Genomic DNA, 27,476 nt, shown 5'->3' on the forward strand with positions numbered 1-27,476 from the left:
ATGGATGTACAGCAAGTGCTTAAATAACTCATACTTTTCTGAATTCAGAGAAAAATACTGATGCTGCTCCTGCTCATATTTCGTCTCCATTCATGCATTTACAGTCACTTTCCACTATATGGAAATTACATGAAATCACTTTCTACACTTATACTTTGTAGCAGTATTTTCCAAAGTGTTTGTAGTAAGTTGAACAAGTAGATGTCACACTTACAGTATAGGTTAGAAGAATACTATCTTCCAAATAATGTAACCATAAATTCAGGCTTCTTATGTTCCACAAAGGTGGCTTCTTTATTTTTTGATATCCTGCTGTCCAGGCATGGAAGCATTATCAATGTCCTTTGTCTTGTTTAAACAACCACAAACATCCAGCATTAGAAAAGTAATTGTTTATTTTCAATCCATGATACATCAAGTCTAACAACTTGTTTTGATTTAACATGATTAAACATCACACATGCATCACCTGATGCTCTCTGTCTCACATCACTCTAGCCTCTGGGATTTTCCCCCCATACACCGTAAAGGAAATACACATTTGTGCTACAGTATGTAGGCATGGCTTGGCCAGTCCTGGCTCCTTGGGTAGTTCTTCCTCTCGCTCTCTCTGTCCCTGAAGTCAGAGTTATAAGAGAGTCTCTGAATCTGGTTTCTAAAACAAAAAAAAGTCAGTCCAGGTCCCTGCGTGTCTCTGTGCCTGTCCAGTATGTGTGCTGGCTCTAGATGGCCAGTGGCCCCCTCCTAGCCAATGGTGACGCTGAAGCCACACTGGAACTTGTTCTTGCGGTGGTTGAGGAAGGCCCCCAGGGCCAGTGTGAGGGGCAGAGGCAATAGTTTCTTTTCTACGGTTGCTCCAACAACCCAGTTACTGTCAAGCGTACCTACAGGACAGAAAGGGAAAGACGGTAAACGCACTGGAAACATTTGTCAATGACCCGTTAATTTTTTTGTAGTAGTATTTTACCTTTGAAAACAAGGTCGGCTTTGGGAAGGTCCAGCTGGTAGCCAAACGATGTCGTGGTGTCTTGCATCCTCGTGCTGGCCTCAAATTCAACCCCTACTTGCAGCTAGAAGACATCAAGTGATAATATGAATATGGAATCAAAACACTAACTGCACTCAGAAAATATAAAAACATAATTTGAATCTGGGTCGAGTTCACACCTCCCTGTTGGAAAAGAAAATGTCCTTACATTCACTCGGGAGTCGGGACAGATGTGATAATGAACAGCAAACTCAAAGACAACCACAGCAGAATGATAGCAAGCTGTTAACAAAGCTACCTACCTGGTCGCTGGCTTTGTGGTAGTATGTAGCATGAGCTCCGGCTCCACCAAGAGTTACTGTAGCAACATAATTATCACCTGGGAGGGAAGATCCGATCACACAGCAAAAACAGAATCATTAACAACAGCCAATGGAACCATTAAAGGGGGCTTAGTGATTTAGAATATACATATTTGTGTTAAATAGATATATATTCCAATAAGTGCTGTTGAGTAAATATTCAGAAACGGGGGTCTCCACGCCTCTGCAGCGCTTTAGTAAAGAGAAGATACGTTTTCAGGTCGGGATACCAATTTTAGCCAACTCATACAGGTTATTGGAAGTGATGAAACAAGAAAAAATAGAAAAAGTGCTCCTCGGAGCACAGGTCTCCGCCAGGTCAGGTAGGTTATTGTGGCCTCCTGGTGGCGCTATATTAGGCCATTGTGAAAAGGGTGCCCGTTTCTTCTTAGGCCTTTCACGACAATCGGCCACTGCATTCATGATTTGAGGCATTTTGTTCCAAAAATGTGTTTTGCTAGATTAGACCTGCTGGTGGCGCTATAACAGGCCAATGTTAAAAGGGTGGCATTTCTTCCTCAGCCTAGTGGGAATGTGCGTGTAAAATTTCACGGAAATAGCAAGCTGAGTGCATAATTTGAGGCATTTTGTTCAAAACGGACGTATCCTGCAAACTTTGGAAGCCAGCCTTAGCCAATGAGGATGGAATATGGGAAATCGGACAGATCCGTGTTCATCACATGGCTATAGAGAATAGATACTGTATACCGATTTGCTTGACGTTTGGATAAAATCTGTAGGAGTAATATAAAGAAATTGGTTTTGCACAAATCGGCCTCCTGGTGGCGCTATAACAGGCCCATGTGAAAAAATTGGGGCAGAGGTTCTGAATTGGCATCCAGGGAGTGTGTGTGCAGAGTTTCGCAGCGACCGGGCCAACGGTGCCAGAGATTAGCTGGTGACAGACGGACACACGGACGGACGGAAAAACATACTCTCTCGCTATGCCTTCGGCCTGGAGGAGACAATGAGCAAACAAAATTGGAAAAATATAAAATATAAAATTTAAGCTGATAAATGTTCTGTTCTCCCTCCTGATTGAATAACATTGGTATCCTGACCTGAAAATAGTATTTAGTCAGTGCGTTCATCTGTCCGTCACACTGTAATGCTGATCTTGTGCCACTACTAGTTAAAGCGGCACCATGTAACTTTTCTTGAATGAATAAAATGTAAATTTGTCCAATTTGTATGGTAGAGTATGTTAAAACGATACAACTTATACAATTGGGGTGGTTGTATTTTGTCTCCCTGCTCTTCTATTGAGACATTTAGATCGTGTCAAAGGTCATGTCTCACCTAGACACATCTGTTAAGATTAAATTTATCCCCCGAGCAAACAGGCAGGCTCTATTAGCTCAATGGTAAGAATATCTGCGAACAGATTCAAATCCGGGGTAGAAGAGGGAAGTTACATAGAGCAGCTTTAAGTCAAGAAGGAGCTAACCACCAAAGGACAGGTGAATGTTATTGTTCAAACACGGAAAAAGATGATATCACCAACAAAGTTAAGATAACAATAACCAATGTCTGCTGCAAAAAGCCAACGCTGGAGAAGGAGTAGCTGCACATTATGCCACTTCTACCTCTCGACAAATAGTAAATATATCGTCCCCCACCAGTGTAGTCCCACAGTTCCCTCAATAAATTCATTAAAAAGGGTTAAAATACTCCCCTATCTAGTTTAATACATTATTGTGCACGTAGCCTCTCTAACACAGCCGATACAGTCCAAGGTTGTTGACATAGGTGTCGTATGATAGGAAAGCTGATAGGCTATCAAACCCAGTAGATGCAAATCTAGTGGCTTCAATGAACAGTCTATGTAAAGGCTGCAGACAAATCTAGTGGCTTCAATGAATAGACTATGTCAAGGCTGGGTGCAGCACATCATTCTTTGACTATACACAGACCAAGGTCAACAAAGATCTGCACCTATCTGATCTTCAACTCTTATAAAGCCATCTTCCTTCCTTCCTTCTGGATGTAAAGACTTTATAATGTATTATAATGTTAAAGTCCATTTGTTAGACAGTTCACACTTATTGGCAATTATTGGCAGTTGTAACTCTGAGCTGAAAGTTGGTCATTATATTGTTTATATATTTTGTTGCAGACATGGTGCATTGCACAGCATTTGGTCTCATCAGATTCTGTGACCTTTCCTCACTGCAGTGAGGTAGGTCACAGGTAACCAAATGCAGTGTAACGCCATGAGAGGCTTGATGCGGTTTTGAAGAATACTTCGTCAATATCTTCCCCTCTGGATGTTTCCACACATCGTAACGTTGTTGGTTACGTTTCCCATCCGTTTCCCCGTTTCAACTATCCTCTTTGACTCGACTAGTGGCACAAAGTCAGCATTACAGTGGACGGAAGGACAGACGAAAGGACGGAAGGACAGACGAGAAACAGACAAACAAATTTCAGACTAGACAATTTCATAGTCCCCCCTCCACTTTTGTGGTGAGGGCCACTACACCTTGTCATCATTAGAATATACAGGGCACACAGGATCCTACTTGCATAGGACTCTAGAACATACTTTTCAATGCAAATTAACGTCTACAAAAGGCACACTGTGTGAATGCTAAAAATAAATCCTTACCTCGCCCTATACATTTTACATGTTCACGGTGAGGGTGTGTAGTAGATCTTACCTGTGTACCTGCCCATGAGGGAGGTGACGGCTCCTTCCTCCCCAGGTCTCCTGTGGTAGACCAGCTCACCACCCAGAGCCAGTGCTGGTGTGATGGACTGGAGGTAGTGGGCCACCAAAATACCTGCAAGGAAGGAACGCAGCCATTTGTCTCTGACTTAATTCGATGACTGAACATTCAATACCTTGTGGTGCGTTTGCTTGTGCCAATACACACAGGATTTGTTTTCAACTATGTTTTGTCTCTTTTAATACTAAGTAAGTAGCCTTGGAACCTACCCTTCCGGAGCCATGTGGCCCGTTGTTCAGGAGCCTATCTCCTGCTTCCATAGTCCATATTCACACGGTGGCCATTTTGGAATTTAACATTGCGTTGCTGTGGCAACTGGGGTGGCATTTCATTGACTTAATGGCAATATGGCCGCCGTGTGAATATGGTCTATAGCCTGTGGCTGCTTGATGTACATACAAGTACACCCCCTGGACATGATTCTAGTACATGTCGCATGGACTTACCCCCAAGCTAACCCTTGATGCTGAGTGCCAAGCAGGGAGGCATTGGGTACCACTTCTATGTCTCTGGTATGACTTAGCCAGGGATTGAACCCCACCTCCCAGTATCAGGACAGACACTCTAACTACAAGGCCACTGAGCTGGTCAACTATGTTCTGTCCTTTACGTTCACGATAGGTTTCTCTTACTCTCTCAATCTCTACCACCCTTTAAATGTGTGAATCAATGGCATGTTAAACATAACCATACCAGAGCCGACGAGGACGTCCGGGTTTCCGAGTGTTACAGCAGAAGTAAAGTCCTTCCCGCGGTACTCCATGTCACACTGCCAGTTCACAAACTTTTCCTGCTGAGACTACAACAAAAGCACACACACACACACTACTATTTAGATGATGTACATGTGCAACATGCCCTAAGAAACATAAACATATGCTTAGAATTGTTCGCGAACTTCGCATATTACATTTCTCTTCATATAATCTCAAAATGTATCTTAACTAGAAGAATGATGTCATTGAGATCTGAGATGCCAAAAAGGTAATAAAAAGCCAATATATTTCAGCGGTGTGTGTACCTGCATGACTAGTTTGGAGCGCACAGCGGTGGTGAGCTGGTGGATGATCTGTGCGTTCAGGCTGCCGGTGTTGTCCATATCTCCAACTATAACTGGGAACGACTGAGGGGAACCAATCATGGAAGGTTTCATTAGGCAGCTGTGATGTGCCAGACAAACTGAGGATGGCGTAAACCAGGGGTCAGCATGTAAGTAAGTTATAAGGCATTAGATGGCGGGCCAGAACATATAATCAAAGTCTAAATTAAGAAATTGATAAATCCTGAAACTCTATGACAGACTGCTCTATAAAACATACATTTGCGATGAAATAAAGGAGCTGTGGTGGCATAATAAACTGTAAACAAGTCTTTTTCCCCTTAACATTATTGTGAATAATGAATGTATGGACTGACCAGGAGGAGCTGAACTCCTAATAATTGACATAGGCTACTTTTATAGTCATATTTAACACATCTCATTATTAAGCATAATTTATCAAACAACGGCGTCAGTGTTGCAGCGTGCAAGTTAGAAAGAAAGAGAAAATGCCACCATCCAAAAGCATAATGAGGAAAGTTGACAGCATTTAAAGAGGAATGGTCAGTTTGCTGTATAATAAGAATTCTTCAGGTGGGGATAGATTCTCTATTTGGACATTATAGCTATCGTGATAGCACATTATGTGTGATGTCTGATAAATAAAATAAAAAATGTTAACATTTATATATATATTCTCAAAATAATCTAGCAGGCCAGATATTATACCAGGGTTCGGCCAGTTGGCGATCCCTGGTGTAAACTGTAATGTTTGTGACACTTTTTTTTGTGGCACTTTTTCTCAGTGGGTTCCATTGCTTTCAGGCCTTTCAGTCAAAAACTGCATCTGAAGGTGTGTGTGTGTGTGTGTGTGTGTGTGTGTGTGTGTGTGTGTGTGTGTGTGTGTGTGTGTGTGTGTGTGTGTGTGTGTGTGTGTGTGTGTGTATATATATATATATATATATTATTTTTTTCCAACAAAATATCAAAGAACATGGGAACTTCAAGGAGTGCTAAATGGACTGGTGGACCTACCTCTCCGGGTCCAGTCTGCTTGCTGCCTACGTAGGTGGAACCAAACCGATAGCCTGAATCCCCAAGGGTACTGAGGGTAACAGTATGACTTATCTGTAAAGAAACAGGATACACTTTCAGCTGCAATCATAACATTTACATTGGAACTATGTACACCAAAGTAGAGATTAAGCCAGATGAAAAGGATCATGTAATGATTTACCGTGGCGTTTATCATTTAATATTTCCCATTTTGTAGAGTTGTTTTCCATTTTAGGAGGGACCGTTATAGGAACTGTTGTAGGACCAAGCTATGGTCACTCTAATTTGAGTATGACAATCCCAACAAATCATCTATTCTATTGTTTGTTTGTTTGTTATTTGAGTCACATCCATGAAAACAGAATTGGCTTGACTCTATTGTTGGTAAATATAATGACAAGACAACTTCTCGGACAGGACTTTATTACTTTTACTGGAGATCTGAAATATATCATCAATGTACCTACCTACAATTGATTGATTGATGTACTTTATTTAGAAAGACATGAGAAACAGTACATGGTACAAACAGTACATGATTTGTGAGCGTGGGAACTCATTTTAAACAAGCTTAGTGCTTTTATGAGTTATCCAGTTTAGTAGACCTTGTATTGTGATTTGTACTTCCATGTACTGTTTCTCATGTCTTTCTAAATAAAGTACATCAATCAATCAATTGTAGGTAGGTAAATTGGTGATATATTTCAGATCTCAAGTAAAAGTAATAAAGTCAGAGAAGTTGTCTTGTCATTATATTTACCAACAATAGAGTCAAGCCAATTCGGTTTTCCTGGATGTGACTTAATTAAACAAAAGGGACCAACTAGACAAAGTGTTTAAACAAAAGGGACCAACTAGACAAAGTGTAAAGCAGACAACTCACTACTAGCTACGACATGTCATACCATCTTTACTGCTCTCTATTGTCTATGGTAGAGATGGAAGTTCAAACAGTTTAAACAATTATATAGCACCGTTGCGTAAAGGAACCGTTTCATTGCAGCTTTTGCATACAGGAACTGTTTCATAGCGCATGTTAGGGATTGACCGATTATCGATCCCGCCGATTACCGGATCCAATAGTTTGAATTTGTATAATTATCGGAATGAGTGTTTTGAATGTCATGCATGCAAATATATATTTATCTGACAGCATTATTGGATTAGCTGAAGTCAACCAACACTCAAGCTCTGGTAGGAAAGTTTTCGAGGGCAACATAAAGGCTGTTTGTTCACCTCACACACATCATGCACACAACAATATGCTATGGCACATGTACGGCACACACCCAATTAAGTAAAGCATCCTAATGTATGTATTGTACTACTGTATAACCCACTAACTTGTCAATGCAACAGTTTTGTTAACCAGTACACGTCCTGTACACTGAGGCACTGATTCTCTCTCAATAGAGACACATGAGGACTACACAATTTACGCCCACTATTGAGACAGTGCACCGACTCGAGGTCCGTTAGAACGTGGACTGCAGCTGTCAATGCATTCTCTATGAGAGGCATCATAAAATACCGTAATTTCACTGGTTGACTACTGAGGCTGTAGCGTTTTTTTTTGTGTTCTAATAAAGTGTCCCATTTGTTTTATTTGTCCTTTTTAATGTGACATACCTGCCATCTCAATATACAACCCACAATATACTATAATATACTCCATCAGTGTGACATAAGTTCTAGCATCTGAAATCTAAAGTTTATGTGGTCGCATGGTATATATATGTCACTGACGCATCCCTTAAGGTTTTCAATACCCAGATCTTATGTTTTATTTTTATAGGCTATTTATTTTGGACAATTATCCAAACAGCATCTTGCAAGACTATTTGTATATTAATACTAACCTGGAGAATTCTCTATAAAGTAGTTGAAAATTTCAGGATATGTCACTCTTCCATTTAGTCCCAACTTGCATTCAGGCAAGTTAATACAACAACGGTAAACCCACGCGTTTAAAATGTTCATGCACCGTCGGAGCTCCGCGCGGTAGGTAGAAAATGTATATAAGCCTATGACATGTTCAAAATATAGACATGAACAAAGTCAGTCGGGATTGGGATGAGAATTCTCCTCTTCAAGGTCGGCGCTTGTTAAGACAGTGATGTCACTGAAATGCGACTACTTGTTAGTCTGTCGCTGTGTTAACATTATGGGTAACCCATTCAAGTGACAAATTAAATGTGAAACACATAAACTATTGAGAAAACAAGAAGATATGTTGATAAAGACACTATACATTTGGAAAAATATTTGTATTCAACTCTATATCGTCTCCAGTTCATGTAGGATCATTTTAAAAGTAGGCTAACTCTCATATTAATCTCATAGAGAATGCATTGACAGCTGCAGTACATCGTTCTAACGGACCTTGCGTGGGTGCGCGGTCTCAATCGTGGGCGTGAAATTTGTAGTCCCTGTGTCTCTATTGAAGCTGGGCTCACACTATTCATATGGGGATGAATATGCAAGGTGCATGTCCCCTGGCCCTGATCCCTGACTTGGCTACCTTGCTAATACTGCCACCTAGTGGTTATTATAAGTGTCATCACTTACACTGACTGGAGACACATTTGATGAACAAGTACCTTACATTGGGAAATTCTTATACTGAACTCCTTTTAAACTAATTATTGAAAAGTACCTACATTACGGTATGCCGTGCAACACAAGAGCAAGAGAACTGGATCCATCACTGACCTGGAAGTGGTTACTTAGACCCTTGTTGACCACTAACCGTACCCCTTCCATCTGCATAGGGAAGACCTCTGGAAAGGAGAACAGAGTAAAATGGGAGATATGAAGCAAACACTTCTTTAAACTAGATTTTAAGATGACACCAATAACATACAGCATTTTACATATGTTACCCACACAGATCAAACATTGGATAAGATTTATATTGCATTCAGGTTCAGCTCAATGCTACATCTAAAAGGATAGTGACAGTGTTTTTTTCACATTTGGTTCCACTTGTATAATCCATCATGGTCACATAAAAAATGACATAAAAAAAACAAAATAATATATATATATATATTCAAGTTGTTCCTGGACAAGTATAATTCCACATATTCGCCATTATGATTTTTTTTTTTAAAGGTATAAGATGTTAACTTAGAAATCGGATGTTAACAACTTAGAAATGTGTGTGTGAAAGGTGTTGAGCAAGGCCAAAATTATAATCTTGACGAGGATTTGCAAAGTTACTTTCCAAGATGAAGTGGACTTTCTGAAAAGCGATCAGGGAGAGCACTTGAGAACCATGTTGGCAGAGATCATCAAACTAGTGAAACTCGCACTGACTGTACCTGTAACAACCTAGAGTTCAGAAAGCTCTTTTTAAGGCCTGCAGTGTCTTAAAACCTTTATGCAGTCCACATATTATTATTTTACCTTTATTTACCAAGAGTAGGTATGCTGAGCACAAGTACAGTTACTCTTTTTCAGCACAATCACACAGACAGACACATTAAAACCTGGGAACTGCCCAGTCAATGCTCCTCAAACCTTTAGACCACAGGTTCCCAAACTTTTCAGGCCACAACCCTGACAAGCACTTGGAATGTTAGGCATTACATTTAGTTTGACTCGGTTCCACAGATAAATATTGTGAAAAGAGCCGAACCACAAGCTTGTAGATCGGCTATTTTGCCTATTTCTTACGTAATATTTGAACATTTGCCCAATTTGGTATTAAAAAGGTCTTAAAAGTCCTTAAATTGTAACTTTAGAAATGTGCAGATACCACACACTGTATACTGTATGTTTGTTTGTTTACTGTTGAGTGAGAAAACTATGTTGCACATTAAGCTAATCATCATGGGGACCCCCAGTTTGGGAACCCCTGCTTTAAACCACCAATTAGCCCCATTTGGAACCTCTCCCTCCGCTATCGCTCCGAGATGAGGTCCCACTAAGCTCGGTGCCGTTTGAGCAGGACATTTTCGAATATTTTCTACTATGCATGATTCTTACCCTTTTCCGCACATACACAAAAACTAAAGGTTTTCTGCACTGCTCTCAGATGTTTTAACTTCTAGCGGCAAAGAAAATCTTAACTGAAGGGTTGAAACAAGTGTTTAAAGTCACTTAAATGTCAGCCTGTGGCCATGTTTTCCCAATGCAATCTTACGGGAGCAGTATTGCGCATGCGGACGGCGATTGACTCCCTCACTGCTGGCTATGTGTATTTATAGTAAATTAATTGTTCTTTTTCGGTGTGACACAAGCATAGATCAGACTTAAAACGTAAATAAATATGTCATTTGAAGGGAATCCCCCTTTCTAAAACACACCAGAGAAATACGTACTTCTTCTCCAATAATAACAAATATCTCGTCTCTATTATGCTTCCCCCTAACACACATGTGATGCGTGTGTTCTGTGTTTGCATGTATCAGAGTCGAGTGAGATCGCATCACAGAGTTGCGTCGCTGCGGGCATCAGAGAAAGCGTACATCAGAGAAAGATGAAATAGAGTTGGTGTTGGGTTTCGGGCTGATAAATTGTAGAACCTTGTTAGGTTGGGGCCAGGCCAAGCTCGAACAGCAGTCCACGGCCTGGCTAGGGCTGAAGTTTTTGGGGCCCATGCACGGCTCTAGTAGCGGTATCAGTAGACTATGGGAACAGCATTGCATTTCCACTTAGGTTAGGGACTAGCTTGGCTATGGCAATTCGCAGAATGGCAAATAGAGGGAGCTAGTCTGACAACATGGTAGTGTCTACTTGCCATGCAATACTGGTCTTTTTAGCCTGCATAGACTTTGTTTAGCATTTTTGTATCGGGTCACAATTGGCCAATGATGGATTATATACGTGGAGCCGAAATGTAGTTTAAAGTGAAAATCAATAGCAAAATCCTTCCAACATTCCAGGTACACATGTCCAGAGCAACTTACAACAAGATCTAACCTTTACATTTGCGGTGGCACTCCTCATATGTGCCTGGGTTTGGAAGAGGGGACTCATCATCTGTAGGCTGGACTGAGCCAGATGTTGGCGGGCCCGTAGAAACTGGAGGCATGGAGAACCCTGGAGGGACAGACATGAGACCTGGTGCCCCCTGGCCAACTCCGGCTGGAGCTGGGGCCGGGGCCGGACTCGGGGCGCTGGCAGCCAACACACTGCCCATACTTAGAAAGGATGACAGGAAAAGGAGGGGATTCATTGGGAGTATATATGGGGGCTGCAGATCCTCGACTCCTAACGGCCATGGTCATCTAAAGCCAGCAGTAACATAAATTAACCTGCGGAGGTGACGGGCACACACTGTGCCCGTCACCTCCGCAGGTTAATTTATGTTACTGCTGGCTTTTAGATGACCTTGGCCGTTTAAGAGTCAAGATCAGTGTCCACTAGACACTAATCACCTGTGTGCCAGTGCCACACAGATGATAAGTGTCAGGTGGACACTGCTTCAACGTTATTGTTTTTAGTCAGTCTAACTCGTTGCACACGAGTGATATCATCAATAGCTAACTTACCTGCTTATCTTACCCTTAAATCAGTCAGTGAGACTAGCATAGCGTGATTCTATTTGTAATTGTAAAGGCCCTATACTTTGCAGAGCACGTTCTTAACTCATCACAGCACCTGGGACCGTTCAGACAGCTGTCGCGGCTATTCTGCCATTAAACTGGTTTAACTAAAGAAGGCACGTGTGTGAACGATGTTGATTTTTTACCCAACAAGGGAGATATTGTGTCAATTAGCCTGCAGTAGCTAAATGCAAGCTTAGCATGAAGGGCTAGTTCGGCTAGCTAGCTACCTGGAGGCGACCATGAGTTCAGTTCAGTTGACTGTCCAAACTTAGTTAATTGACGGGTAAAAAAAAACACTGGGCCTAGTGACTCTATCGGTACATTATTTCATACAACAACAGTTCTATTTTGCATTGTTTATTATACTCACGCTGTGATGTTCGTGCCCGGAGGTAATTCAATACCCGGCAACCAACCAAGTTCACAGCGACGTCTGTGACGTTTCTTCTGTCCGCCGAGGCGACGGCGTTCGAGACGTCGCCGCGATTGGTTACTGTACAAGTCACTCAAATCAAGATAGCCAGTACTTCCGTCCCGTCTGACGGCCACCGTTGCCAGGTATGCGAGAGAAACAAGCAACCAGGTCTATGAAAACAAGCCCAAAAGGCGGCTACATCATGATCGTTTTTGAGTGATTGAATACTTTATTAACAGTTTGCAAAAAAAAGCACAGAAAGTGCAGTGTAATAAAAATACAATGCTAAAAGGATTGTACCCAAGAAAGCACTATGGCTTGTTTCCATTGGGGTCCTCCTCCTGTGTATTCATTGAAGACACACGAGCAGCACTTTAAACCGTGCATCGGATATTTGAACATATAGCCGATCTACAAGCTGGTATGGGGGTCCATGGCACAAAACATTTTCAGATGGGGTTCCGCGGACAAATACATATTAATTTGGGGGTCCATGAAAATGTTTGAGAAACCACTGTTTTAAAGGATTAGGAAACAAGCTCAAATAATCAACTACACTTTAGAAAGAAGCCCAACAAAATCGCACCCACCAACAATATTTACAAGCAACTTTACAGAAAAACAAGCCCAAAGTTGCTTATAATAAGTGCACATGGCAACTCTGCTCACGGCCAGTCCTCCTCCTCCCAGTAGGCTGGAAAGCTTATTTTTTAACTATCGCTGGAAGGAAGGTCTCCGCCTACTGTATCCGGTATTTTGTACAGGCAATCGGCTTTTCCGTATCCGCTCTGTGGATGCTCAGCCGCCACCTAGAGTAGACATTCCAAGGATAAGGCCAGTGCCGTCACAGGCAATCGAATCCATGCATGGCGTTTATTCAAGGTTGAGGACATCCTTTTGATCAGCTGAGCTCCTTTCAGTTCATTCAAACCCTCATTAACATTCCAAGGGTGTTTTTGGATACATTTTCAGAAAACCCAGATTTCATTTCATGGTTATGCAATGACGTCAATGCAATAATACATTAAATATAATGTATAATACAATCACAAATTAGATGATGAATCAGGGTGATCATTTCTTTATCACATAATCATAACCTTGGGCACTCTCCCTTATTGGTACATAGTGATTGTGGACAGCATTTGCCGTTTCACCGTGCCATTTTCTTTACCGTATGGTTACTTTGAACTAGATTAAACTCGTGGTCTCAGCTGCGAGGGTTAGGGCTGGCCTGTTCTGCCACTTTATCCATGTTACAACCCTGACATAATTTAACAAATATTACCTGAGATTTCCTGTAAATGTGCTTGTGATGGTGCTTGTGCTCAGAACGGCTGATCACACTCAGTCCCTTCAACCAGGGCAAATAAAACAATTATGTTGTTTATGTGATAAACAACATAATTTGAAGTGATAGTTATAAAAGTTAGCGTTTGTAAGTGACAGGGGTCTCTCTCCACATCTCCTCGGCTCTTTAATAAGCAGAAAATTAAGGTAGGTTGCAACATTTCAGACAATGAGGAGTAGAGTATTAAGAGTACCCATTTATCAGCTTAATTTAGTGTCCCGGTTCCAATGTGTCATCACTTCAAATTTCACTCATTAAATCTGTATCCCGAGCGCTCCTGATAGGATAAAATTGGTATCGTGACCTGGAAATGCATTTTTTAAAGAGCTGGAGACTCCTTCCACTGAAAAGCTGGAGAGACTCCTTCCACTGAACAAACACCCTTATGAGGACTATTAGAATATAACTAACTTGATTTTCAACAGGACAGTCTGAAATATTCAAATACGAAAACAAGCAGAGAGATTCTCTTGGACTTTAATTTCAAATCTTTGGAGGCGCTGGCATTGATACACTTTCACAGAAAAACAAAAAATAAATTGGCATCTCCCCCTAACAAAACCTCTGCTGGCATGAGAAAAAAATAAATAAAAAAAGAGGCAATCCACAATTTCAGAGCTGGGGGCAATAATCATCTCACATTTTACAAAAGGCTTCGACAAACAAGGTTACAAACAAGGACATACAACCGTGTTCTTGCCATTGCTCTGAAATACCACGGTATATGGTTCTTGGTAGTGTCTTTAACACAAGTATCTCATAACTCAAAGTTCTATTTATTATTAAGCGTTGCCTTTCCAAGGCTTTAGTTCACCAGGGAACTAAGCATGGACCTGACCAGGGTATTTCAGAGCGAGGCAAGAATGACACAGGAGGACTCCACATGAGTAATGAAGAGCAAAAATACAATGGTCCCTTTTCTGCTGGTGCTGGACAAATTATGCTGAAACCAACCAAAGAGTTGAGGCGTCAGGCTGAGTTTCAAGTAATCCACTGTATTTGTTGCATGAGGTAAACTCTGTGACAGGGATACTTCGATGTAGAACATTTCTTACTTTTATGTGCTATGACCAAAGTGTCCAAGGCTGTATGACCTCAATTTGTGTCCTGCTGGTCTTGTCCCAAGAAATTGGTAATAAAAAGATAGAAAACAGCAAATCCTGTCATACACCAAATTGTGACTACAAAGTGCTGCAATGAATCAAAAAATAAATCAATTAACCTTTGTGAGGTAATGTCCACTCTATGCAACTACCCTCATTCACAACCAAGAAGTCCTCTCCTGAATGCCACCAAGTGCCGAGTACAAAACTGGAGCAGTTCTTCATGAACATAAAGACTGGACTGAGGCCAGGACAGAAACACACACCACAAGACAGCAAAGTGGAGTAAGGCACTTCAGAATGTAAAAAGGGAAACAAGACAAACAGAATGATCAAACAACTGGTTTGACTGGTTTCAGCATAATACATCATCTTGTGATCTTGACATAAAAATCAACTCAACACGTCAGGTTCATGTTAACTTCAAGACCTCTGAAGAAGCTGCCAGGTAGTACAGTTCTAAAAGTATACTGTATATTAAAAAGTAAACTAGCACTAATTACTGGGCCTGTGCTTTGACAAAATGAACTGTAGTGACAGTCACTTTTAATGACGCATTCATGCAGCACAAAAACCTCTTTGTCAGTTGCATCGTTTTGGCCCCCTTTGTACTGCAGACTGTAGAGTTCCTCAGGCAGCCTCCAGAGCAGAAGTGGCCATTTTGGTTTTTCAACTTTTTTATATCTCATAGTTTCTGGAATTCTCCAGTTTATTCTTCCCACTTTGGTTTTCTTTCCAACTATCTGCTCAAAAAAGGTACATAGAGATAAACATGACCAGTAGGAAGTGTGTCATCTACGCCACAGTCATGCGACCTTGGCTGAAAGAAACCAATCAAGTCCACCTTAATTTTTGACATCGTTTCTCTTACAAACCACACTGAGGTTTATTTTAGGCTAGGGTTAAGGATAGACTTCAAAAGTTCAGCCCAGGTCACAAGTTACAGTGATGACACTGGCTATGTGGCCGCGGCCAGCGTGATTAAAGATTGGCAGTTTCGATAGGAGACATGCAGGTTGACCAGCAAGGGCTGTAAACTAGGCCAGGACACAACTGATCCACTGCTGTAAACTAAAACTGGACATTAAAAGTAGATAAAAAAAATGTGAAAAGACCATTTGATGGAGGACAAAGACATCTTCATTTGGAATCTTGTCTGTCTGAATGTGCAGCAGAGATTTGGTGCGATGAATGCCAGACGCCAACCATTCTGAAAAAAAAAAAAAAAACTTCAGTTAGGATATCTACAGGTAAACAATGATACAATTTTGACAGAGAAACAGCTGAAGGCAATAATTGTGAGGGGTTTAATTCATGGGTTTCTGTGTGCCAGCATTTAGTTGACTGTACAGAAGCCGTTCATGCTTGCACATGTTAAGAGTAAAATTAAACACCCACAATTATGCTATTACCTTCAGCCATGTTTACTGTCAAAATGGCCCGTGAAAAGGGTATATTCATGGCTGCTGGCGATTTTTTTTACTGGTGTCATAGGTTATGAGCACCAAAGGCATGAGCCATCTAGTCTGCACGCTATTCTGGAATCCTTTTCCCCCCAAATTGAGCAATATGCCACATTCTAGCCATGATTTTGATTCAGGTTGAACGTCAGAAAATAATCAGGTGACAGGATGGGCAGGAGTCTATAGCGAGGGAGGGGCTCACCCAGGTCCATGCATCAATAATGACAGCAATATTTTTTATCTTTAATGGAATTTTTAAATGTTATTATTCTGTGGTGAAATTCTAATGACAAATTACTTTATAATTTTTCAAATTGGTCCAACTTAAGCATACTTCCAGTAACGATGCCTCGAGCTTACTGGAAGTGCTTACTTGCTCACAAACTAACATCATGGTAACCGAAGGCGCATCCCCTGCACATATCGATAGTGAGTTTACGGTGCCCTTTTGTATTTTTATAAATCAGACACGCAAGACATATACCAAGTAACATCACTGTAAATCCATCCCAACCATTCTATTATGAGAAAAGGAAATTGATTATCACTTTGCAAGATGTTACAAGTTATTTACCATAATTTGTGTTACAGAATGTTTTGCATTTGCACCATTTGACTTAGGCCTATGCTAAGGGATGTTTCAATAAGGCGTACACACTACAGTTATTGGTTGTGGAACCCTTTCACGCAAAACTATGTCATTACTCATGTAAGCTTTTTGTTCTCAACCACCTTGAATATTTCCCCCTCCAACTTAGCATTCTCGTTGTTTGAAGGAACGCACCATTGATTCAAGCTGCTCCAAGTTCCCTGTGGTTGCCTACTGCATCGCCTTCATCATCTGGGTCCACAGAGTGGAACTCTGCCACATACAGGCTCTTGTCGATGCTTCCAGGGATGGGCTTGATGTCAGTCACCAGCTGGTCCTCAATCCCCTTCAGGTTGAAGCGGTCCTCTGAGGTGATCAGGTTGATGGCTAGACCAAGGTGACCGTACCGCCCTAGAGTAGAGAGGAAATGTTATAAGAGTGTATCTATGCAACTGCCACACAAACCTGGCTTTTGTTAATGAAAACAAACCTGTAGCCTATGCGGGCCCCATCTTACCTGATCTGCCAATGCGATGCAGGTAGGTCTCTGCACTTTTGGGGAAGTCAAAATTTATGACCACATTCACTGCCTGGATGTCAATGCCTCTGGTAAAGAGATCTGAGAAAAAACAAGCACATGTTCAATTTATGATGGATGAAATTTGTTGCAATAAGCTTAGGATAAACCATATACACTTACACAATACCCACACCCAAGTGCAATAACAAAAATATTGAAAAATAGACCAAAAGCCTGTTAACTTGGCACAACAATACAAAAAATGTATAAATACAACCTTATCGTAAATTAAATCTCCTGCCAATGTCCTTGACCTACCTGTACAGACCAGGTTTCTGCACAGTCCATTTCTGAAGTCATGGAACACACGGTTCCTGTACTCCTGCATCATCTTCGCATGGATGTAAAAGCACGAGTAACCCAGCTGGGTGATCTTCTTGGCCAACAGCTCCACCCTCTGGGTAGAGTTGCAGAAGATGATCGACTGGTTGATCTGAAGCTAAATGTATTCAAAAGGAAACCAACAAGGTGTGTGAGACCAACTGGGGATACAGAGACCTGAAGGATTAATGTCCTGATGCCCTCATGTACTTCATACAAGTCTGTACGCGTCGGAGGTACCACACTCACCCTTGAGAAAAGCGTGTTGAGGCAGTGGACCTTCTGCCTCTCAGTCACGTAGGCGTAGTACTGGGTGATGCCCTTCAGGGTCAGCTCCTCCATCAGGTTGATCTCATAGGGTTTCTTCAAGTGCTTGTTCTGAACAGGACAAACAAAAATGTTCAAAAAGCTGTACTTAAAAAAATAATAATTGTGGTTGCAGTCCCAATAGCCCGGATGGACAGTGGGTGGAAATGGCGGGTATAGAGTAAATAAGCCTCCGTTGTCTTTTACAGGGGCAGCTATGTCACAGCATGGAGCTCAGTGAAATTAATTCCAGTATGGACAATCTTTAACTGATTCACTGCCAATCACGTAGATCTACGCGAACCTATTTAAAGCCGCCACGTGCCAATCGCGTAGATCTACGTGAACTAAACATTTTTTTTAATTTATTTTTTCCAATTCGACCCAAAGACCAAGGAGATATGATTTTTCGAAGATCTAGACTCCTATCCACTTCCTTGTTAACTTAAAATTCTGTATCTCGGCTCCTGAGTACTTTTTTTTTTCAATGAAAAACTCTGGCACTGGCTAAAAAAAATATGAAAATACCTCTGGCAGTTAATGGGTTAAGTGTCAAAGAAAAACCTAATGGCATGCCTCAGCCAGGGATTTAACCCCAACCTCCCAGTCTCAGGGTCGCCACTCTAACCATAAGGCCACTGAGCTGGTATTTCTACTTCCAATGCATTATTCTAAAAGTTTGTGTTTTGACTGCAAACATTTGAAATAAATCACAAAATGATTTTGCAGTGTTTTCCATTTTAAAGTCAAAGTATGGATGGAGTATTTAAATGCATCACTTAGGATCAAACCAAATGTATTATAGTTGAAAACACTAGCTAGTTCAGTGTCTTGCTCAAGTTAACTGATAATACAGTGTTGTGAATTCCATATGGGTCCCTTCTTTGATGGGATGGTCACTTTAGCCGGTCAGTTTCTGTGTAGTCTCACCATGAACTTCTGCACACTGATGGGGAAGGTGGCAGAATACAGCAAGATCTGACGGTCCCTGTGCAAGAAGCTGATTATGTCCTCAATTAGGACAACAAAGTCCTGAGAAAGCAGCTTGTCTGCCTGAGAAAGGCAAGAATAAAATTGAGACAAAAAAGGTTAGGCTACAACAAGAAATCTGCATGTTGAAATGAGTTACTCCTCTAACTATTATCTTTTGAAAATTCATTATTTTTGTTCGTTAAAGGGTAAGACCACTTTGGTAGAGGTTTGGGTTGTGTAGTTACCTTGCCATGCTGTAACTCCAAAGGTGGGCAAGAAATCAAAAATAATTGCTCCATTGATTAGAAATTGATAATTCAAAATATGCTCCTCATTGACTTACATTGTACGGTAAAACAGCTCTCAAAGTCACTCTTTTATCACATAAATGAACCCAAACGTAGCTGATTCAGACAATATAGAGCATCACCAAACCCAGTACTGTTTTTTTTTTTAAATAAAAATGTCAACTTCCTGTTGATTTTACTATTTGAAGATCTGGATCCGGATCCGTGGATCCAGTCCAGGTTTTCTACTTATTAAAAATGGCAAAATCAACAGGAAGTTGACATTTTTATAAATAAAAAAAACAGTACTAGGTTTGGTGATGTTCTATATTGTCTGAATCAACTTTGTTTGCGTTCGTTTATGTGCTAAAAGAGTGACTTTGAGAGCTGTTTTACCGTATAATGTAAGTCAATGAGGAGCATATTTTGAATTATCAATTTCTAATCAATGGAGAAATTATTTTTTATTTCTTGCCCACCTTTCGAGTTACATCATGGCAAGGTAACTACACAACCCAAACCTCTACCAAAGTGGTCTTGCCCTTTAAAGCTTTACATTCCTGTACTCATTGATATAGTGTTCGTTCAGTAAAAGGTCTGCCCGTATCTCCAGCAAACCCAAGATACATTATTAGGTTGGGTGCCAACTTCATCCAATCAGGAGAAGGAACCCACAAACATAATTTATCAGTTTAGGATTTAGTGTATTCGAGTTCCAATTTTGTCTGCTCACTTCACTTGTTTATCAATCATCATGAGTTCCCTCTCCTGATTGAATAAAATTGGTATCCCAACCTGAAAGTTTTATTTTCCGTTTACTACAGAGCTGGAAACTGAACTTTTAGTACATTTATTCAGTGAGTTTCAGTAAAAGGGAAACTTGAGCTCCTCGCATCAGTAAAAGGGAAACTTGAGCTCCTTGCCATGTAAAATAGAATTTCTTGAAAATCAGCAAGGTCTCCTTTTAACAGTTTTAAAAGTAAATTCATAAAACAAGTCCTTGTAGTATAATCTGCCCCAAAAAAAAGGGCCAGTCCTCACCTCATCCATCACCATCATACTGATTCTATCCACTTTGGCCACACCTTTCTTGATCAAGTCCAAGATCCTCCCTGGTGTGGCAATCACCACATGCACTGAGAAAGCAGAAAAGCACAGTAATAAACAAAGGCACCTGAGCTAACAGCTTGATTATGAATTCAACCACAAGCAGGTCAATTTAGTATTATGACTAGTGCAGGAACCAGAGTTCCACGAGGCATTGTTACGGCGATTAATAAACTGATCGCCATAATGTCATACACGTCACGTGCATGAATGCAGATGTGCACCACCCTACTGATCATTATTGTTCTTTGCAACCCTTTATCACAGATTCAATGCGCTGTTTCTGCGTTTGTAGTTTCCCAAAACAAATCTACTATCAGTTTGGTGTTTGTTTTGCAACTTATGATTACTGTATCATGATTCCAAGAGTCGCTTTCCTGCAATGTGTCAAAAGGTTCTTCCATTACTTAGCTCCACCGCTCTCTCCATGTCATTGTCAGTCACTGTGCTTGTATAATATCCAAGACCATGCCCCAGACCCGTACAGGTGTGGGTCCCCATTGTATTATGGTAAATTAGTCCGGGTCAGTTCAGAGTCTTTTAATGGCAGGGTCATTCCCAGGTCTATTTTACAATTGTTGTGTAATACCCGATTCTGATATGTGGGGATAGTACATACCCGTCTCATCAAGACGCATGATGTCATCCCTCAGGTTGGTACCTCCAGTGGTGGCCATGACCTTGACTCCTCCCAGGTGTTTACTGACCTGGATGCTGATCTGGCTCACCTGGAGAGCCAGCTCTCTGGTAGGCACCATCACAATGGCTGGAGGGAGGCACAGAGAACAGAACAAATGGATATTTAGGAGAGGACAGGGAAAGAACGGGGCATAAAAATATATTCGCAACCTAAAGTCTAAAATCTTAAAAATAAAATGACCCCATTTCACCAGCACTTTCAGTGACTGCACGCCAGTGGGCTTGAGAACACCTTTTCATGCCACTTGGATGCTCTGACAAAATGTAAAGTCATTGGGTCCCATAACGTTTTGGGAGAGTGTTTTGGGTGCGCTAACACCACAGTGTTAAGCTATACAGTAGGCCAGTATTCTAAAGATATTGACTCACTCATAAATTGTTAATAGAACATTTCATTTCCCTGATGCCCTCTACTGCCTTCACTGTGAATATGTGTCAATCCATGTCACTAAGGCCAGACATCCAAAACAGCATATTTTTATAAGGACAATAGCAAATGATAGACCAGATAAAATAACACTTTCATACTAGTTTCTCTTTTTTTCTGGACATTGCCATTTAAAATTGAAAAAGTGTAATATGTAATTATTAAGGGATATTTAACTTTCAAACACGTTTGTTTTAAAGTCTACTCAGGTTTTTGCAATCACCCAAGACAGTTTTTAAGTTGCTTGATTCAGTATTTAGATATAAATGTTATCAGACACACCCCTTTCCTATAGAAACCCATTGTAAATGCAAACTTTTTAACCATGTTAGATTCCATGAAAACACAAGTCCTTAGTGTTTCTGGTGAATGATTATTGGCCTTCCAGTGTGTGAGGGGGCAGTGCTTTTACTTTTTTTTCTGGAAAATGGAAAATTGGAAAAAAAAACACCACCCCCTCAGGCATCGTTAGGACAATACCACTGTGGACACCGCTAGTCCACAGTGCATGTTTTCACATTGTTAAAAGGTTTAGCGGAGCGAGTCACATACTTATTATCCATTCATTTCAAACAATGCTTTCCATAATTTATATTACAATAACATGCTTTCCATAATTTAAATTACACATTACAATAACACTTAGGTGTAAACCTTCTCATGCGCGAGCGAGGAATGCGCCTGGGCATGTACGTGGGGGGGGGGGTAAATGATCGGGAAACAAAAGTCTCCTTCCAAATGCTTTACAAGCTGCTGAAAATGTGACCCAACTACATTTCTTGGTTTTATAATCTGGCCCAATTAAACAGCCCTGGTGTACATGGATCGTATTGTGAATAAATCGCAATCCACCACCCACTCATGATAGTCAGGAGGAAAATTAGCAACTACTATGACTCAGGGGGTCATCCCTATGTTCCCCGGCTTCTATGTTCCCCCACTAAGGTTAGGTTTAGGTTAGGTCCTATGTTCCCCGCTCTCAACTTACTTTTGTTCCATGTACTTGCCCCAAACTGTTCAAGTGCAAAAGTTTATTTGATTGATTTTAACCAAGCACTAACAACTCATTTTCCCAGTCCAAATCTAGATTATTTGGTAAATAGCTGTCCGACATATCAGTATTACAATACTTCAAATTGAACACCAAGTATGATAATAAAAAAAAATCAAATGTGAAATTAAATACTGCGCTTTTAACTCTACAATGTTCAGCATCGTCTTTGAATACTTAATTCAGACATTGCAACATTTCCCACTTTAATAGACATTGCAACATTTCCCACTTTAATATAGTGCTGCTTCTTGCCGTTATTATGCATTGCAAAGTCACTTGTAAGTCAGCAGCTGGCTCTGTCCTCACCTTGGATATGGTCCTTCTTCAGGTCTATCCTCTCCAGGAGAGGGATGAGGTAGGCGCCACTTTTCCCTGTGCCGTTCTTGGCTCTGGCCAGAATGTCTCTGCCTGACAGGGCAATGGGGATGCTCTCTTCCTACAGGAGCATACAGACATATCAGAACAGAGTACATTTGACTTGAGAAATCTACACCTTTAAATTTCAGTATTTTATCCTACTGTTTGGCCACTGCATAATCCATCGATTCATATGGTTACAAGCCTTTTTACAATCTCAGTGAAAAGCTAGTTGCATAATGTAAAGTAATGTTACCGATGCTAATTGTTGCCAAAGGCTATGACCATAAGAATACATTTGATGTTTTGCAATTCTGGAACCATTTGCAATATTTACCTGGATAGGCGAAGGCTTTTCCCATCCCATTTCAAAGATCCCCATGAGCAATTCCCGCTTTAGACAGTAGTCCTCAAACTCATTCCCTTTGGTTGATGTCACATCCTGGGAGACGCAGAGGACAAAGAAACCCACATTAAGCCCTGATGTACTTTGTCACACAACAGAGTGTAAACAAAACATTTTTATTGCGCCAAAAAGAGGCAATTAATGAGTTTACCGAGGTTCTCATTCTACAGTCTTTTGGAGGTAACTGCAGGCACTTCTTCCAATCATCACCAAACCTGTAAGAGTGATGGGTTTGCAATGTAAGGAAAACGGCAACACAAACACAAAACAATACCTAATCAATAATTGAAATGGGCTAATAGGGAGATTGTGGAATTTGTATTTTACTTGATGCCCCCACTGGTCTGGGGAATGCCGCTTCCTTTCTGGGGGGTACCAGGTTGCTGGGGCTGGAGTCCCGACTGTGGCCCAGGCGGCTTGGGCTGTCCTTTGAGTTGCCCGTTTGCTGGCTTGTTCAGTTGCATCATGGGTGTGCGGTTTGCCGTTCTTGCTGTAGCCATGTTTTCAAGAGCTTATTTCACAGTTTCCAAAACGTATTTTTCTCTTTTTAAACCACCTCTCACAGTGTGTCAAGCTTTTTTTCTTTTGAATCGTTTTTTGTATTGGTTCCTTATGCCCTCTTATGTAAAAATATTTCTAAAATCTGAAAACCAAAAAAAAAAAAAAATCTTTGTTTCCAGTTTTTCTGATACAAAGAACTTATTGGCGTACACAAGTCTACGTTCAGACCACTTGAAAAGAAGAGTCTGACGTACTTAATACCATCTATTTACAAGACAACTCTCCAAAAAAGGGAGAAATAAGCATTCATATGAATAAATAGATCATATACTGTATATTCCAAAACAAACTATTTCTCTTTGAATTTTGTTCAGTCTTGGAGTAGACTTAAACTGTACTTGACTTCCTTGCTACTGTGTGTATCTTGGCGTTCCAAGTGCTGTTTTGACTTTTTTCATTCAGATTGGCAAGTAATGATATTATGGTCCTCTATGCCAAATCACATGGACTTTTCCTTGATCACTTCAAGAGTCTTTCAACGTGTGTGCTGATGCTCAGTAATAGCTCAAAGCAAAAAGTCACTTCCAACAGTCCGTTACATATGGTCCACTTTTAATCTCAATTCTTTAGTCTCGTCTCAGTCCCCCGTCTTCTGTGGTAGACGTAACGTTACAGATGGCAGTCTGAAACTGCTCTCAAATCCAGATTACCTGCCAGGCAAAAACATAAGAGACATTAAATCATGCGGTTTTCAGTTTATGTAGGAGTTACACAATGACCAATGACAAAACCCAAAAGGGAGCACAGAACTGCAGTGGTTACCACTATAATGAGTATATGCCAATAATGCCATTGGTTCTCAACATTGCGGCCTGGGGACCCCCAGGGATCCTTGAGAGTTCCAGGGGGTCCCACTCCCCAGCTTAACCCATTAAGACCTGAGGCGATGCTTAAAAATGTTTTCTAAATTTGAAAAAAAAAAAAAACATTTTTTTTCAAGATTTTTCAAAAATAGCAGATCTACAAGCTCATAGCGCGGCACTCTGTTTTGATTGATGTAGTTTATTTAGTAAGACATGAGAATAGTACATGACAGTACATAACAGTACATGGAAGTACAAATTCACAATACAAGGTCTACTAAACTGGAACTCTCATTAAGCACTGAGCTTGTTTAAGATGAGAACCCCATGCACACAAATCATGATGACATATAAGAGGCAGACAGATAAACACACTACTATACAGAATGTCATACAATCAGCTTTCAGGTTACTGGTATGAAGAGAATAAAAAAATATATATACAAAAGAGGAAAATGAAGGAGGGGGGGGTAAGGGGGGGTAGGTTAAGACTTGGACAGGGGCCATTTTCGAATTGCAGCCTCCTGAAGGTGTATCTTTAGGGCAGTTTTGAAAGTGAGTAGGGTTTTACACTCCTTTACTCCTTTTGGTAGGGCATTCCACATTTTTGATGAATAGCATGAGAACGAGTTCATTCCCTTAGTTGAGCCAAATCTGGGTTGAACATGATTTGTGGAGCTGTGCCGCGCTATGAGCTTGTAGATCTGCTATTTTTGAATGGCCAAAGAAATCTAAAGTGACACAGATGCGTTCCAGGTCTTAAATGGGTTAATGATTGCTAGTTAGGAAACAAATTGACCCTCTCAGTTAAAATGAACACTGAGTTTACGTGTAGATTGCAGCACCAGAGATAGAAATCCTTTTCCAATGGGGGCCAGTACAGTGGCATTGGCTTAATGCATATGAAATTGGGGGTTCTTCAAATTAAGAAGGTTGCTAATACTGCATTAGACAGTCATTCTCAGTTATGTAGGTTAGCAGTAACTCTATGCCAACATCTATCAACGTAACAGGATAGGTGGGCACCTCTTGTTAAATTGGCTATTTTTTCCCAAAATGTAAAAACATACAGACATGCATACATACAGAGAGAAAATGTTTAAGTAAAGTAAACACGATTAAAACATGCTTAAACATTCGAGAATTAAGGTCTAATATTTAAAAAATTGCTACACAACCTGTATATCCAATCATTTTGGGGCATAAACAAGGAAGTTGATGGATAAAATTAAGCCTGATAATTATGTCCCGTGCATGTTCACATCATTTGGGCTATACTTTACATTTAACATTTTGGACAAAATAGACAATTTTACATCGAGGTGCCCAGATGTCCCCATTGTGCCCACCTATCATGTATCCCTACCTATCTATTATGCGATCGAGTAATTAAAAAGCAATCAGAGCGGAGCTAATCCCCCCCCTTTTTTTACCTTTACTTCTATAGCTTTAGTTTAAACCTAGTGTTTTATTTTGTTGCCTTTTTGCAAAGTAACTTTTGAGTACTCAGAAAAGCGCTATTTAGGTTGTATTAAAATTGTATGCATTATCATTATAAATTATCAACTAGCGATCGAGAAATTAAAAACGAAGCACATCAGAGCGGAGCTGCGTTGGTTGCTTTCCATATGGATGTGTGTACAATGAACAACAGTCAGTGGTCGTCTTTGCTAAACTGCCATTAAAAACACCGTCACGTTAAGTTCAGGGAACCATCTACGGTTCTAGCCCGGGGCTCAAATCAACAACAACCACCTGTTTCAAACTTTGCCTTGTTTTCGCTCTTTGTTGTGAAACACGCCGCCTTGTTGAAGGCTAGCAATAGCAAAAAAAGTTTCTGGCCAAAGCTAAAAACAAACCGCACGCCATCTCTATGAGCACTATAGTGCCCCGTATTAAATGTCTTCATTAAAACCACAGCGTTACTGAACTAGTGAAATAAAAAATAAGTGTAACGTTTAAATATGTGAGACGAGTCAGTGTGCCGTCGTCCTCTCTCTGGCATCAGCTAGCCTAGCTTTAGCTCAACTAGCCAAGAAGTGCTAGCCTAGCAGGCTAGTAGTTGGACAACTTCTAGCATAGAAACGTGGCTATCGGTGTGTAACGTTAGCCGACAAGCTAAGGTTTATTTTTTTTACACTTTACGACCCTTTAACTCGACAGAAACTACACGTTTTCAACCAAAGACGGTCGAAAAAAGTGTTTTTATGTCGAAAGAAAAACGACCAGGCGACTAAGTATAAAATAGCCTTTTAGCCTCAATAGCCTGGTTTATACTTCACCCCCAAAGAGGTATCGCGCACCTACGAATCGCAGATCCACAAGCTCACAGAGCGCAGCGGACGCGACGCGCTGTGGGCTTGTAGATTTGGCTCTTTTCCGCGCGCGACGCCGTCGTACGGCGGAGCGTAAATCGGGCATTAAAGAACTGATCGACTTTTAAGGTTTAGTCACACGGGAAACATGAACGGTTGGGTTACCTTATAATTCCGTTCACACGATGTTCTTCGCCGCATTTGACGTTAGTTTATATAATGTTGTCGTAAGTCGTTTGGATCGCTTTTTTTTATTTTTCCAAACACTCGGGTTTGTTGAAATCCCATCGAGTCGTTCACTCTTCTTGTCTTTTGTCTCTTTCAGAAAATTGACGATTCAACATGGCCGCGCGCTCCTTTTTGGGCTGGCTGGCCCGCTGCGCACGCAGCCGTCTGGCCAATCACAGCCACGCTTTTAACCCCTTAAACCCCATATGAGTCCCTCAGGGCTCTATACTAGTATTGTTTCCGTTTTCTGTTATTGTGGGGGAAATAGCCGATCGACAAGCTCACAACTAGTGAGCTTGTTGATCGGCTATTTTCAGCGAAACAGCTTTCCCCTCACAATACAAATGCTGGGGTTTAAGTGGTTAAATGAACAGTGTCATCTGTCCAATCGTTGCCACACTTT

General features: G+C 40.9%; 2 protein-coding genes across 2 annotated transcripts; both read right to left on the bottom strand.

Moving 5' to 3' along the window:
• Positions 1 to 377: 377 nt before the first annotated feature.
• Positions 378 to 12,176, bottom strand: tomm40 (translocase of outer mitochondrial membrane 40 homolog (yeast)). Its single transcript, XM_080425328.1, has 10 exons — positions 12,100 to 12,176; positions 11,101 to 11,321; positions 8,887 to 8,954; positions 6,154 to 6,246; positions 5,101 to 5,202; positions 4,773 to 4,878; positions 4,011 to 4,133; positions 1,291 to 1,367; positions 968 to 1,070; positions 378 to 884 (listed from the first exon to the last, which is right to left on the bottom strand). The coding sequence occupies exons 2-10, from the start codon at positions 11,318 to 11,320 to the stop codon at positions 745 to 747; spliced, it is 1,032 nt and encodes a 343-aa protein (XP_080281454.1). The 5' UTR covers position 11,321; positions 12,100 to 12,176; the 3' UTR covers positions 378 to 744.
• A 1,780-nt stretch (positions 12,177 to 13,956) lies between these two features.
• ddx61 (DEAD (Asp-Glu-Ala-Asp) box helicase 61) lies at positions 13,957 to 27,181 on the bottom strand. The gene is made up of 13 exons (XM_080425327.1): positions 27,011 to 27,181; positions 23,494 to 24,377; positions 23,318 to 23,381; positions 23,098 to 23,202; positions 22,710 to 22,839; positions 20,843 to 20,989; positions 20,158 to 20,252; positions 18,788 to 18,910; positions 17,801 to 17,929; positions 17,489 to 17,669; positions 17,168 to 17,269; positions 16,846 to 17,061; positions 13,957 to 15,808 (listed from the first exon to the last, which is right to left on the bottom strand). Exons 2-12 carry the CDS (start codon positions 23,664 to 23,666, stop codon positions 16,853 to 16,855), a joined length of 1,458 nt encoding a protein of 485 aa, XP_080281453.1. The 5' UTR covers positions 23,667 to 24,377; positions 27,011 to 27,181; the 3' UTR covers positions 13,957 to 15,808; positions 16,846 to 16,852.
• Between the last annotated feature and the right edge of the window lie 295 nt (positions 27,182 to 27,476).

The sequence above is a fragment of the Gymnoscopelus braueri genome, assembly GCF_963280865.1.
Source record: "Gymnoscopelus braueri genome assembly, chromosome: 4".
NCBI classification, from domain to species: domain Eukaryota; kingdom Metazoa; phylum Chordata; class Actinopteri; order Myctophiformes; family Myctophidae; genus Gymnoscopelus; species Gymnoscopelus braueri.